The sequence below is a fragment of the Sycon ciliatum genome, chromosome 8, assembly GCF_964019385.1.
Source record: "Sycon ciliatum chromosome 8, ocSycCili1.1, whole genome shotgun sequence".
Lineage (NCBI taxonomy): Eukaryota > Metazoa > Porifera > Calcarea > Leucosolenida > Sycettidae > Sycon > Sycon ciliatum.
This window is the reverse complement of record NC_088650.1, coordinates 15,241,675-15,257,078: the sequence shown is the minus strand read 5'-3', so window position 1 is coordinate 15,257,078 and position 15,404 is coordinate 15,241,675. Positions and strand designations below refer to the sequence as shown.

General features: G+C 46.8%; 1 protein-coding gene across 1 annotated transcript; it reads left to right on the top strand.

The window, feature by feature from the left end:
* The first annotated feature begins 566 nt into the window (after positions 1 to 566).
* On the top strand, positions 567 to 15,098 carry LOC135823801 (uncharacterized). Its single transcript, XM_065336648.1, has 13 exons — positions 567 to 1,044; positions 3,375 to 3,584; positions 4,275 to 4,451; positions 5,782 to 6,018; positions 6,592 to 6,694; positions 7,890 to 8,175; positions 8,951 to 9,140; positions 10,289 to 10,318; positions 10,936 to 11,032; positions 12,037 to 12,202; positions 12,741 to 13,011; positions 13,682 to 13,726; positions 14,199 to 15,098. The coding sequence occupies exons 1-13, from the start codon at positions 945 to 947 to the stop codon at positions 14,414 to 14,416; spliced, it is 2,130 nt and encodes a 709-aa protein (XP_065192720.1). The 5' UTR covers positions 567 to 944; the 3' UTR covers positions 14,417 to 15,098.
* The last annotated feature ends 306 nt before the right edge of the window (positions 15,099 to 15,404 follow it).

Sequence of the window (15,404 nt, the reverse complement as noted above, 5' to 3'; positions counted from 1 at the left end):
TACCAAAGGTAACGATTCTCACTCATTCTCAACGCTCAATAGGACAGTATATGTGTCAATTTCTGTATAACGATTTCTATTTTAATTAAGTATCTAATATTGATTGAGTACGAGGTCAATATAGGAAATAAAAGCCGAGTAAAAGACCGAGGCGAAGCCGTGGTCTTTTACGAGGTCTTTTATTTCCTATACTGACTAAGTACGAAGTCAATATTAGATTTATCACGACTAACCAAAGCATGTGTTCAATCGCTAACAAGGAGTCAAATATAAGCGGTCAATATAGCCGTAAGGAGTGAAATATGCAGGAATATTTGACTGCTTAGGTATGGCAAAAATCTATGGGAGTCAATACTAAGGGAGTGATAATGACAGATGTCTTAATTTTTTACAGTACATGTACTAGTTTGGTAAGTGGCTACAGTATACAGGCTACAGACCTTCGGCCGTCAGTAGACAGTACTGGCACTTGGCAGTCTGGCAGTCTGTCAGAACTCCCGCGTCATCACACCACTCATTGACGTCCAAAACCTAGGCTATGGAGTATTGCTATGAATTCAACTATTTCCGGACGGGGCACGTGTGGCTGTGTGATAATTCAGAGTAAGCTTACCATTTACCTCCCGATCCCGACGTTCTCCGCGCTCAATGACGAGTCGTATCCAGCCCTGGCCGAGAACAGGGAGTCTCACGACTCCCAGTTTTGCTGCCTATAAAATTAATATCGTCATCTGCCTCGAATCAAATTTCATTTCAAAGGCCTAGCCGTTAGCGCCTGTTGCCTGTTGCCTGTACTAGCTGTAGAGTTGAAATATTACGTTTTGAAGTACTATTACCTAAGTAATTTGAGGCTTGCCGGAGTGAGGCCCTCGAGGAGAGCTGAGGGCAAAAGCCAGAAAAGGAGACAGACTGGATAAAGAGCCCGGCATACTGAGAGGCCGGGGATGGCCTTGACCATGAATGTGAAGCTACATCATGTACGCCATGTAGATCTACTACTACTAGTTTCAATGACGGCGTTCACACTGCTCAGCCGCGCGCATGGTGAGTTCGATCGAGTCGGAGTGATGTAACTACATGTAGTATTGTTGGGTTTATTCGAAAATATTTTACGCACGTGCTGGGTGATAGCTTCGGGTCTTATTTAAAATAATTTAGTACGTACAAAATAGTTGTGCTCTGTGCCATGTGTAGCACATACCGTATTTTTCGGAGTATAAGCCGCACTGGAGTATAAGCCACACTGGAGTATATGCCGCACTGGAGTATAAGCCACACTGGAGTATAAGCCGCACTGGAGTATAAGCCGCACTGGAGTATAAGCCGCACTGGAGTATAAGCCACACTGGAGTATATGCCGCACTGGAGTATAAGCCGCACTGGAGTATAAGCCGCACTGGAGTATAAGCCACACTGGAGTAGAAGCCGCACTGGAGTATAAGCCACACTGGAGTAGAAGCCGCACTGGAGTATAAGCCGCACTGGAGTATAAGCCGCACTGGAGTATAAGCCGCACTGGAGTATAAGCCGCACTGGAGTATAAGCCGCACTGGAGTATAAGCCGCGCTGGAGTAGAAGCCACACTGGAGTAGAAGCCGCACTGGAGTAGAAGCCGCACTGGAGTATATGCCGCACTGGAGTATAAGCCGCACTGGAGTATAAGCCGCACTGGAGTATAAGCCACACTGGAGTATAAGCCGCACTGGAGTATAAGCCGCACTGGAGTATAAGCCGCACTGGTGTATAAGCCACACTGGAGTATAAGCCGCACTGGAGTATAAGCCGCACTGGAGTATAAGCCACACTGGAGTATAAGCCGCACTGGAGTATAAGCCGCACTGGAGTATAAGCTACACTGGAGTATAAGCCGCACTGGAGTATAAGCCGCACTGGAGTATAAGCCACACTGGAGTATAAGCCATACTGGAGTATAAGCCACACTGGAGTATAAGCCGCACTGGAGTATAAGCCGCACTGGAGTATAAGCCGCACTGGAGTATAAGCCGCACTGGAGTTTAAGCCGCACTGGAGTACAAGCCGCACTGGAGTATAAGCCGCACTGGAGTATAAGCCGCACTGGAGTATAAGCCGCACTGGAGTATAAGCCGCACTGGAGTATAAGCTACACCCCCATTTTTTTGCCACAAAATACAGACATCTACCGTGTTCATCACCGTTGATTTGATCATCGGAGTATAAGCCGCACCCCCCCCCCCCCCTTTTTGGTTGAATGGTGAGTGTTCAAAGTGCGGTTTGCACTCCGGAAGATATAGTATGTGTGCAGGGCGACGACTAACCTTTTAAACCGTTTGAACTCAGAATAACAGGGCTGCCACACTTGGATTGAGAAAAATGTGATGGGGTGCGGGGGTGTCCCCCGGTGAAAATATTTAGGAAAATGGCTTGCTGTTGGGGCCCCAGAACACATTTTTAACTGTCCACACACATGCAAGCACGCGTGCATTTTACAGCTACATGTACATGTACAATGACCGGCCAAACGCGACCTGGAAGCGCCGAATGGCCAACTGGACTAAAAAGCGCTCAAAATAAAATAATCGGTTGTCCCTTTTTGGGAACATAATCGGTTGGTTTGTCCGACAGGCGATCAAAAATCGGACGATTTCCGAAAAATCGGATCAAGTGGCAGCCCTGGAATAATAACTGATCTGTTCTCTGCGCTATCATGCGTTTAAGTCCAACAGGCTTGGGGCAAGCTTTAAAACTAAAGACACTTACAACAGTCGAGTCGGAGTGTCGTAAACATCGCCAATTTGTTATGACCACTACACGTACAGGTGGATTATTGTGTAGATGGCAAAGCAGGGGCAACATCGAAAGATAACGGAGGATTGGCCACGCACGGGGAGTTCAATACCACCTGCCGTTAGTGTTAAGGCTCCCAGTACATGTGCAAGAAACATGGTCACCAACTAGGTCCTTGGATTGGCAAACAATTTGTTCAAGACTGTAAAACCGGAAAGTTTAACATTTTTGTAATTTTGGCATGATAAGTTTGATAACGTGCAGAAAGTTTAACGATGGCCACCTGGCCACCCATCTGTATGCGCATCTTTACACAGACATCTCAAGCCGGGTTTGCGATAACATTTCTTCAAATAACGAATAAAAATTGGTTGTTAAAACGTTAGACTTTGTGACTCGTTGGACTTTCTGGTTTTACAGCATTTGGCAGGTACAGCCAGCGGGCCCGGGGGGATGTTTTTACGCATATGGGCGGTATCAGTCCGCAAACCGTCCGGAGTGGACTAACCCTTTCACAAAGTTATGGCCCCGAGATTCTGCATAGGTAGTTTAAAGTATTCACCGGCTAAAGCCTAGAATTGTTCATGACTGGTTTTCCTCCTTTGTAGGTTACGTATTGTGCCCGACACCAGTCAAATCAGCACACGGCGGCTACAATGTCACTGTTCCGCCAAACCAGCCCATCTTCTCCAACGGCACTAACCTGTACTATTTCTGCGACGCTCACTATGAATTTGCCGGCGGGTTTACTGTGTCGCCTGTCACTTGTAGTGACACGGGCGTGTGGAAGCTGTACGGAATGAATACGAACTGCATTGGTAAGTGCCAGTATGCGGTGGAGGTTGCCCTGTAATCCATTTTCCATTTTCCAAAATGTACGGCGGCGAACCCCCGACTTCACCCCAGAAAAATGTGCCTTTTGAATCCTCTGTCGACAGCATTGCCGTTGAATGGCTTAAAAATCGACAAACGAGTAAGGGATTTTGTCGCGTGGATGAGAGGGGGGGGGGGGGCTCAATCAGAGTATGAGGGCGCTGCGACCCCCTACCCTCCTTTGGCTAGAATCCTGTTGAGTATACTCGGCCTCCGCCATTGAAGTCTTCATGCAACCCTCAGAAAACTCCCGGTGACAATCAATTCATATACAAGCTACGCATAATGAGCACACGGGTACCGGGTCTCAGTCTAGGATCAACGCCATCGTGACGTGCAAACAAGTCGGGACGAAACGCCACCGTGGCCTACACATCGGTGGCTTTGTTTTCTATTCGACTCTCCTTGAACAGTAGTTGTTTATTGCACTGTTGAGGTAACAAACTAGAGTTTCAATGTAAATAAAAAAGTAAACCTAGAAGCACTGTATATCATGGAACTATAACGCAACTCCTACATACATAGATGAGTGAGCACCGTCGAACTGGAAAGCGCCAGTTTTGCGTGGAAGGGGGGGGGGAGGGGTGGCTTATTGGTCGATATGATAGCCAGGTTTGTTACTTCTTTTCTCACAGCCGAAAACTGCAGAAAACCTATAATCAGTAAGGGCTCAGGAGTAACAGTGGTCGGAACGAACTATTCCCAGGGTGCCATGATCCGGTATGAATGCAAGACTGGCTGGAGTACTCTTGAGCCAACTGCCATCTGCCTTGGACCGGACTGGTCGAACAAGTACAACCCCTGGTGTAGAGGTAAGGCTGAGAGAGAGAGAGAGAGAGAGAGAGAGAGAGAGAGAGAGAGAGAGAGAGAGAGAGAGAGAGAGAGAGAGGCTCTGTACTGTGTGTATTTGCTGTGAATGATGGGCCAAAGTACTCACGAATACGTCAGGGCTGTAGCCCTGGTGTTTCAGGTGGTCCGCCCAAATGACATACTTGACCGGAAATGAAGCTTATTGAAAAAAACACCGTTTTGCACGAATTGGGTGGGTCAACTTTTTGAGAAATTTGGTCCGGCCATGGCTGCACCTACCAGACAGGGTCTAAAGCTTTGTGCATGAGCTAGTTCTTCTATTCAAAGTTCGCTTTATCATGCCGCAGTGTGTCCGGGTTTTTGTGCTGTTCACGGCAAGGAAGGACATGTTCTTATCGTCAGTAAATAGTTCGCCTCCCCGGCGTGGCCAGGGATTAAAGGCCAATGTGGAGGGAGGGGCAATACCCAGCCATGGCAGTTGGTAAAAACAATCACGTGGCAAAATGACATATCTACTTATTTATTATTTATTTATTTATTTATTACAGCATCTCATAGCACAGTGAGAACACCGGCCAATACAAAGAGAGAGGGTGTTAGCCAACCACGGCAAGGCAGGGAGAAGGGGAGGAGAAGAAAAAGGAACCGGCATGGATAAGCAGTGATTGCAACGAAATGAGAAACACAAAATCAAAGTCAAGGCGCGACAAGGCTCTTAAAAAGGCGGAGGGAAGAAAGGTCCTTAGCTTCTTGGGGAAGTGCCAGCCACGCAGACTTGTGCATGGATGCCGGAAATGCCCATCAGCAAGGATTGCATACGGGATCCCTTTCCTACTAACATGATTTACGCATCAACTACTGTACAGGCAGACATTTTCGCCGGTCAATAATTTTGTCCAACTCCAAAGAAATTCGTCCCGTTGTAAATTTCGTCCGTGGATCATAAGAGTGTATTGAAAAGCTGGAAAAGGCGATATTAGTCTGGCATTTAATTTAGTCCAAAACTCCTTGGACGAAAAAGACGAAATTAAATTCCATACGAATATTTCTGCTTATGCAGTAACTTGACTTGCGCTGACTAGACAGTAGACTTGCAGTAGCAGTGAACATACAACTAACTAGAGACGAGAATGGATTGAATTTTCTGAGATTTTACTCTGAGCTCAATGCTTGATAAGTCATTTCTTTAAATGTTACGAGTACATGATGATTGGAGTAAGTAGCAACTGAATAGAGCGCCTCAGTGTCAGTTGACAAACTCCCTTTTGTTCTTTTATGGTTATTTGAGATTCGAACACTGCTGTCCTTTTCTCTGGGTTGCTCGCACTGCAGTGGAGACATGCTTAGATCTGACGTTTGGCCAAAACTCTAGCACCGTTCCGTACGGCAGGCTGAAAGTCACAAACCTTGGCCAATACGATCCACTCAGCCCGGACCTGAGCTGGCGTGTTCAACAATACCAAGCGCAGTTCCGATATTCGTGCGACGCGGGCACCAAGCTCCTTGGCACGGCCGTTAGGACCTGCAACGCCACTGGCATGTGGAGTGGCAACCGACCGTTTTGCTTTGGTATGTGAGTGAGTGTGTGTGTGTCTTACACAGCCATGCCATTAAAATCCGCCCTTAGGCCTTCTAAAGTGGTCAAGTGTCTGGGTCTTAGTAGTGGTAGTAGTGTTTACTGTTTTCCTAGGGCAGTCCCCACAGGCTTTTATCGTCTTATGATCACGTGGAAGATGCTATTAAATGTTGCAAAAGAAGCTGCCTGTCGACATTCAGGTGGATGAGAGTTCCATCTGCCTGTAGACAGGTAGGGTAAAGCATAGAAACCGTATCTTGAAATAGCATTGGACAAAGCTAACACCCTCGAGTCTTTCTTTTTAATCCCTGGGATGTTCTGTGGATGTGCCGAGTTGATCTGTGTAATTGTGCATTCAGTTTAGTAAATCGCCATTGCGCTGCGCTATTAGTTTCCTTAGGGTTTTGAACCTTGTTGAATTTTTGCCATTTTTTGGTGACAATTGTCTTAGCAAGTATGCTTGCAAAGTCTCTTTCAAGTTGTCATTTTGCACCAGGGAAAAAAACTCTGTGTGAATGTATCTTGAATTCTTGATTCCGGTTTCTGAATGCTTCTCCAATTTACAGTGCAGGATCATCAGTGCTACGCCAACACGAAATGTGCTGACGGCAAGGTCTGTTGCGAGTGGGGCGGTATAGGCGCCGTGGGGCTCAACTGCTGCAAACCAACGTAAGTAGCCAACTTCTGACCTAGCATCATGAAATTCATCGCAATAAATAAATAAATAAACCGAGTACTGTAAGACAAGATATTTTAACGTCCATTAAAGTTAACGATCTCCGAATTTTGTGGGTTAGCGAGGTGAAATTCTAACGAATTCTGTGTCAAAACCAGCAAATGACTGTGTCATGTACATCTCGTTTTGCACATCACGACTTCAAAAGTTAACGATTCTTTCGAAATCCGTCAAGTCATTAGAATTAAATTGTCGTTAACATTACTGGTCTTCCAGTAATAAAATTCCCTGGATATTCTTTCAAGCCTTCTCTTCAGATGATTTACAAGAGCAGAGGAAGAGGAAGAATGAGTTAAGAGAAGCAGAGAGGTCACACAAAGAGACCTGCTACTAACCCATGCAAACAGAGAACAAATTAAATTCACACTGAGGCTGTTACGGGTAGGTTGTCAACAACTCATTATTTATGTTCGTTGGATGTCGATTGTTGTCGCGCTACATTTCACGTTTGTTAGGCACGTGTTACAGAACACTTCCACCTTTTGTGATCCTTTCTTTGTGTATGGGTCACACATGTTGTCGTTGTTGTTTTTAGCTATTCTTCTTTTTGCACTGTTCTATGACCTTTCTGCTTTACTTTAACTCATTGGTCTTGTTCCTCTGTTCTTGCTTATACATCACCTGAAGAGAAGGTTTGAAAGAATACTGGTGAAAATGTTTAAAAAAATTTTTTTTTGGGGGGAAGAACATGAAGTATATCCTCTTTCTTAGTGCTATAGCTGTTTTGTCTTGAGAACTCAGATGGTGAGCTAAGACTTTCATGTTATGGAATGTCTCAGTACTCCTTGTCAGTTTTGTGCTAGATTGTGCACGTCTGACTGTTCAAAATCTGGTTTAGTTGGTGGACTCGATCGCAAAACTTGTGCCAACAATTTCCATGTTACAATGTTTTGTCTACCAATGATTACCTTGACCGGGCACGGGGTACCTGTGTTAATTAAATGTGCTGTACATTACCACGGTGATCTCTCATCGTGTCATTGTGATGTCACTTTGATATCATTGTGATGTCATTGTGATGGCATTGTGATGTGATAGCATGTGAATGATTCTTATATGTGCTGGGGAAGGGATGATTTAACCTTCTTGTTTTATCCATGTCTCCTTTCTGCTAATGATGTCCACCAGAACAAAGTTGTTCATTGGCGAGCGCTTCTCCAACCTGTCAAGGCCGTGTTTCAAAGACCTGGAGGACGACTATTTTCCATGCATGACGCAGATCATCAAGTGCATCGACGACGATGACGACCAGGATAGGTGCCTGACCGAGTGGGTGCTGCCCGACTACCTGTACGGCTGCAGTTCCAACCTTGGAGACAAGGTGCCGCAGTACCGGGGCAGCAGCACTTCTGATCAGGACCTGGTGGAGTTCTGCAAACGTGATCAACGAACGGTAGCCTGCACTGAGCTGCAGGTTAGTCTGGTCCCCGGTGTGCGGTACATGCAGTCGATTGCCTGCCCTTTCAGTGCACACTCCTGGGGTTATGTACATGTACTCTTGATATAATGTACTTCAAAGTATTTTATTTTATTTTTTATTATCTTTAGCCATAATGTTCACACGAACCGTTCACGTTGAAGTGTATCATATCGGGCAATTTCTCAGTCCACAGCTTTGCGTTTAAAGGATGAATGGCTGTGACGAGACAATACACCGATTCATGCCGCTCGCTGAGCTCATGCATTCTTACCTGGCCTTTCAAGCACACCGATCCATGCGGCTCATGCATTGCTACCTGCCCTTTCAGCCTAAAAACTCGTGCTGTTCATGTATTGTAAGCTGCTATTTCGGCACAACGACTTATAACAATGGAAAAGGGGGTCCTTGGGGACTGTTGGAAGTGATGCTTTCATGCACATCATAAAATGGAAAGGTCACTAGAATAATACTTACAGTGTCGAAAACTGCTGTAATGGTGAATTGGTGGACCAGGGGCTTGGGTTGGGTTCAAACCGGTTCTATGTTCGCCATGTTACAAGTACGTGTAGGTGCAATAATAATTTACTAAACTGGTTTCCAGCTGAGTTAATTTGATTTCGGAATTTCGATCATGCACTGTATTATTCTGTACTCCGCACCTAGACCACATACGACTCGTACACGATGAATGCAGTAGCCACCAATGCAAGACAGGCATGGTGTTCTATTGATGTATTGTTTGATATTTTATTCTGTACTCCGCACTTAGACTACATACGACTCGTACACTGTGAATGCAGTAGCACTCCGTGCCCGTACGTGCTTGCCACGCACCTGTGCCAGTGACCCTGCCGCCGACCTGCGTGCACTGGCCGAGTCCACGCTGAAGCTGCGGTGCCACGTCCAGAAGAGAACCTCCTACTACTGCACCATCTACAGCGTGACGCTGAACTGCTCGAGTAAGGCTGTGGCTAGTATGATAGGTGAACTGCTCCAGTAAGGCTGTGGCTAGTATGATAGGTGAACTGCTCCAGTAAGGCTGTGGCTAGTATCGTAGTATGCGAGGCATTGTATTGGCAAGCATGGGCTCGTACCCTGGTTGTGTGATATAGGTGTGAGTGATTTTCACTGTTTGCATTTGGTAAGAAGAGAGATGCAAAGAGTGTCTATCACTACTGCCTAGAAGAGTACACAAATCCCAAAGGTGTTTAACTCCACTGAGTCCAAGGGGTCTGCGGTCGGAGAACTTCCCATCACGTGAGACACTCCCATGGACATTATTTGCACCCTATGCATGATATCTACAGGTTCGTACTTAGGCAACTCTGCTTTGGGTTCAACTCTCTGGTGGTCTCACTTTGCTCTTTTTGCCAGCATAGCGTATATCAACCATGTCACGTGATGAGAAAATCATCCGTCGCCTCACTGAACTGAGGTAGTGCAGGCTGTAGTTGCATACTCTTGGTGGCTAGGCACTACCACCCTCGATACTACCTGTGGTGCTAAGGGAAATCCCCACTGGACTGAGGTGGTACAGGCTGTAGTTGCATACTCTTGGTGGCTAGGCACTACTACCCTTGATACTACCTGTCGTGCTAAGGGAAATCCCCCCTGGACTGAGGTAGTGCAGGCTGTAGTTACATACTCTTGGTGGCTAGGCACTACTACCCTTGATACTACCTATCGTGCTAAGGGAAATCCCCACTGGACTGAGGTAGTGCAGGCTGTAGTTACATACTCTTGGTGGCTAGGCACTACTACCCTTGGTACTACCTATTGTGCTAAGGGAAATCCCCACTGGACTGAGGTAGTGCAGGCTGTAGTTGCATACTCTTGGTGGCTAGGCACTACTACCCTTGATACTACCTGTCGTGCTAAGGGAAATCCCCACTGGACTGAGGTAGTGCAGGCTGTAGTTGCATACTCTTGGTGGCTAGGCACTACTACCCTTGATACTACCTGTCGTGCTAAGGGAAATCCCCACTGGACTGAGGTAGTGCTGGCTGTAGTTGCATACTCTTGGTGGCTAGGCACTACTACCCTTGGTACTACCTGTCGTGCTAAGGGAAATGTGCTTGTTGTTTTGCCTTGTTGTGCACGTGTGCAGATGGCCTGCAAGCTACCGCTCGCCAAGAAGGTAAATAACTTTTCTCCTTCTCCCTTCTTCGGTAAAGTGTCTAGTAATAGTAGGATGAACACATAATTATTTCAGACCTGTGCAATATGGTCTGTACAGGCAGAAAATTTCGTCGGTCAATAATTTCGTCCAACTCCAAAGAAAGGGAGTTCGTCCGGTTGAAAATTTCGTCCATGGATCGTAAGAGTGTAGTGAAAAGCTGAACAAATCGACATTCATCCGGCATTTAATTTAGTCCAAAAACTCCTTGGACGAAATTAAAATCCAGACGAATATTTCTGCCTATACATTACCAAAGAGCTTCATCCAAGCTACACGACTTTTTCAAGCAGATGAGCCGGTTTTTTGATTTATCACAATAGGCAGTTTTTCGTCAACCACGACTACACTCTCCAGCGGACCTCGACACGTTGCCGCTGGTTACCAACGGATGTGCAGCTTGCTGGTGGTGCGCTATGGTAACGTGTTGAGGTCGGCTGGAGAGCGCAGTTGTGGTGTGTCGACCGACGAAAAATCTACACAGGGCCGAATGCTGATGCTTACCCCATACACAATGTGCAGTCTTGAATTTTTTTGCTTTCCACCCGTAAGATGCGTGTTCTCTTTCCCATTTCTAGATGGTGCCTGTGCGCAGTGTCCGCCACCAGGTGGTGATCCCAAACTCACGAAGTGCTGCACTTACAATGGCAAGAGAATCGGCTGCTGTCTGCCAAAGTAAGTATGAACTTGGCTGCTGACAGGAACTCTTTTTTTCTTTTCTTTTTTTTTACAAAATAGCCACAAACCATCATGGTGCAAACGCCGGCAAAAACGCACAGAGATACACATAGCGATGGCCGCCGAAGCAGTGGAGGCGGGGCAAGAGCAGCTCAACCGACCAAGGGTCTAGGTTTCAGCACTGCTCATGCGCGCCTTAGCTTGGCCTGGAAATTTGTGAAGATTGCTAATCACACACAACATGAACTGCTAGCTTGGTCCGGAAAGTCTTGAATATTGCTACAATACTGTCGAGTGCCGCAGAACGGAGCCCCGAACTGGAAGAACGGGCTAGAATTTCACCAAGCACAGCATACCAATGTATACATGTACGCGGTGACCCAACTGTGCATAAACTGTAGCACATGAATTAGAAACTGCCTAGGCTAGGAGGCTGCCCCCCCCCCCCCCCCCTCCTCCCTGTTTTTCGTCACCAAACAGTACAGTGAAACCTGTGACTAATGACCACCCTTTGGGGCCAGAGAAAGCGGTCTTTAGTGGCAGGTGGTCCTTAGTTAGAAGTTTGCACCGCACAACCATAATTATAGGTGTATGAATGCGAGACCGTCCGTGTCTGGCGAAGTGGTCTGTGGTACCAGACTGGTCGCTAGTCACGGTGGTCTTTAGTTACAGGTTTGACTGTATATGTACTATGATCACACCCAACTCTCTGTGTGCACTGTTGAATGGCAACATCAGATGGCCAGACTGACACGGTCGGCCGCTTGAAATAATTATGTCCTGCCTTTTGTAACAGGTGTATGTATCCTAAGATATTCTGTACTCACAGTTCGTACTTCCCGCTTCTTCGCCTAAGTGGTCAGAACCCATCAGGCAAAGAAGAGCGCAGGCTCCAGCGTTTCTTGTCTTCTCTTCGTCTCTTCAGTCTTCTTCTATTCTGCTCAAAATACTTCACTGTATACCGAATGTCATATTACTCCTTTAAACTGCTTGTCCTGCAGGGTACAGACCATTCTATCAGAGCAAGCCGAGCCCATAGACTCACCAGCATGCCGCAACAGTGTGCTCGCTGCAATGACGCCCTGTGTGCGCCTGATAGCCGATTGCCTGAACAGCTTGGCAGGCACAACGGGGGACTACATATGCCCCAGCTATCATAACTGTAATGTGAGTTCTTTTTGTTGTGTATAGTCTTCGTACATGTCAGGGTTCTAGCCAGGGGGGGGGGGGGGGGGGCAGTGCCCCTCTACTCTGTTTGAGCGCCCTCCTCTCCCCTACTCATTTGTCTATTCTTTGTGTCTTTTCATGCCATTCACGAGTCTTTTGTCACTACTAGAGGGTTGACAACGGGGCATTTCTGTGGGGGAAAGCCGGGGTTCGCCCCAGAGTGTTGCGTTTGGCATGGCAAGACACTTTTAGAAAACGGAACAATGGGTTACCATGGTTGCGGGGTAACTGTTTCCCCTGCCCCCCCCCCCCCTCTACTATTTGTACCTGGCTAGAACCCTGCATATGGTACACAGACTAGCTCTAGTTAGGCATGTCTGTACTTAGCCAGTAAAACTTTCCTAGTATTTTACAAATGACTAGGAATTCGAATACATGTATACATGACAAGGTCATGCATACGCAATCACACTCGTGCTGTACTCGTTTCCCCACTCGGCCAATATCTCTGTTCTCCTGGCTGCTTCACCTGTTGCAGTCCAACAGGCAGACGGCTAGTCAATGCTCGACTTACTACGCTGGCTCCAAGAACTCACTGTGGTGTCAGACTTCGTGCGAGTTCCCTGGCGATCCGGCACGGTCCTGCCAGTCGGACAACTTCTGCCTGGAGCAGACGTGCAACACGACCACCGACCTCGAGCAGCTCGCCTATTCCGATGCCCGGCTGATCTGTGATTACACCAAGCTTGCCAACAACGTGGAGAACTGCGACCGTGTCAAAGTGACATGGTTCTGTAGCCATGGTAGCGGTGAGTAGGCAAAGACTTGTGTAGGTATATCCATGTTACTTTTAAAGTATTGCCACAGAGCTTTCGGCCATACTCCAAGTTTGCTACATTTACCCGTCACCACCACGCGCTCTCAGCCGAACCAATGCTCGGAGCACAGCAAGGACACTTCCGTTGACAGATTATTACGCCAGCGGCCTCTAGACAGCTGTTTCGCTCCTCAGTCGAGCTCATCAGTAGAGGATGATAATGATGATAATGGAGTGTAAAGGAATGATCATTCCTTATACAGCAGAAATGGTGCAAGTGTGTGCTTTCCACATTGATCATTAGCATGTGCGAGCTGCTAAAGCTGCTAAATGTGAGAATATTGTGAAGAGCTATTGTACGCGGTCATTGACGGAGCTATAGTATCTATGACACTGTTGCACTAGCCAGACCAATTAGATTACAACAGCTGCACCCGAGTACCCGGCCACCCACTGAACATATATTCGAAAATGGAAGTTGATACTCGATATGTTACCTTCGTGCTGACTAGAAGCCAGTATGTGTTTGTGCACACACATGCATGTATGCTCTGCCGGGCTGTGAGCTTAGCTGGTGCAGGGTGCAAACTGAACCGTGACTCAGAATTGACGCGCACTGTGTTCTGTGTATATTGTGCCTGTTCACTGCTCTGCACTCACAGACCAGAGTGGAGGGCCAGGCAGGACGGTGACTGCCGAATACAAAGGTAGGAGCACATCGAAGCAGTCCGGGATTCTATGGCATTGCGGTGTATGTCACTTCACCCCTGCAATGCACACTGTGCTATCCCTGCCTTGGTGTTATGAGGTGATGCTGTTCATGGCACCTATCTTAAAAGCATCAGGCATGCACCTCACTTGTGTCTCTGTCACGTAACCGGGGAATGACATGATTGCAATGGCACCGCGGTAGTGACGACCTCAGAAACTGAACCCACTTCCGGATCTAGGTCAGTGTTCCCCTTACTGAGGTAGTCTGATGTATGGTGTATGTGTGCGTACAGGTGAACCTTTAGCAGGACCGGAAATACAGCATCATATTTAAACAGTGGTCTGTGTAAGTGAGGCAGTGATAGCCCACGTTTCACCTTTTAAAAGTAAGAAAATTAAAAGTCCAACAAGTTGAAAGGACAAATGATATGACTGTGTGCTCCTTATGCCGTCTTTGTCCTCCCTCAGATCCGAGTAACAGCACTATATCTATCCTGCCTACAAAACCGCCTCAACATTCTCACACCGTTGGGCTGGCAGTTGGTCTCTCGGTTGGAATCGTTGTCTTCCTTCTGGTCATTGTTGCCATTGGATTCTTCGTCATCCGTCCACGGCTCAAGGCCAATCCTTGGCGTAACCTAGAGGGACCCGACAGCACACTCGTCTACAAGGATGAAGACTGCTAAGCACTAGTTGAAGAGGAAGAGAGTTTGCCAGGGGGATCACTTCCCCTCCCCCCCCCCCCCCCCCTCTCTCTCTCTCTCCCTCTCTCAATACTGCTGTGCCACTTCTGTCCAAAATTGCCAATCTGGTTTAAAGACCATCATTATCATAGAAGGACTATAGCTACTGTTCCATGCTTGATTTCAGACAACGATTCCATCAATTTCGACTACATAGAAAATCTAGAAGCATAATGTCAATGAACGTTAAGCCAACACACCGTAATTGACCATTAGCAAGAACGTTCAAGTTCCTATGAAGAGCCAAATTAGAATTTAGTTTTTGTGAAGGAATAATTTGATCCTACTGGGTAACTACTGGGTGAAGTTGGCTTATTCTCAACGTCGTGTAGGCGCTCAACACCATGTTCACGCCTCTGCGCCCGCATAGGTCTACTTAATTAAGTTCATCTGCCGTAATGGACAGCAAGCATTCTGTGGAAGTGCGCTCTTCTAGAGCAGACATAGTTACACTTGATCTTAGCCCCTTCTTGAACTACCCATAGTGTACTTCGTTATTATCCTCCCCGTCTTGTGATGGGAACAACTAGCAGTTTGATTTTTTTTTAAATGGCAGTAAATACACGCTTGCCCACACAGCGCTCTCTAATTTGAAATCTTCTGGTAAAGAGTGTTCTAACCACCATTTCTCCGCTATAACTTAGTATAAGAGAGGTTTTAAAAGATGCACCTTATTTCCGACGTGACGCGAAAGTTCAGCTCGCGTTATTTGGCTCACACGTTGGAAAACAACGCGAGTGACCGGCAGCTCGCGTCGAAATTCGGAGGTTTACGCCAAATAATAATTTGACGTGAAAGTGCGCACCACGTCGGAAATAACGTGCATCTTAACCTCTCTATTATGATGGTGCGGGCGACAAAAATTGACCTCCACCAGAGGCAACATGATGTGTGCACACCTTTGCATCTGCGCTGTTCCTCCTTTGCATGC

What these genes read in the sequence shown, in the direction of transcription:
- LOC135823801 (XM_065336648.1), top strand. Translation starts at nt 945, where the DNA reads ATGGCCTTGACCATGAATGTGAAGCTACATCATGTACGCCATGTAGAT. An exon ending in CTCAACTGCTGCAAACCAAC is followed by an intron (nt 6,695 to 7,889) that starts GTAAGTAGCCAA and finishes GATGTCCACCAG; the next exon opens with AACAAAGTTGTTCATTGGCG. An exon ending in CGTGACGCTGAACTGCTCGA is followed by an intron (nt 9,141 to 10,288) that starts GTAAGGCTGTGG and finishes GCACGTGTGCAG; the next exon opens with ATGGCCTGCAAGCTACCGCT.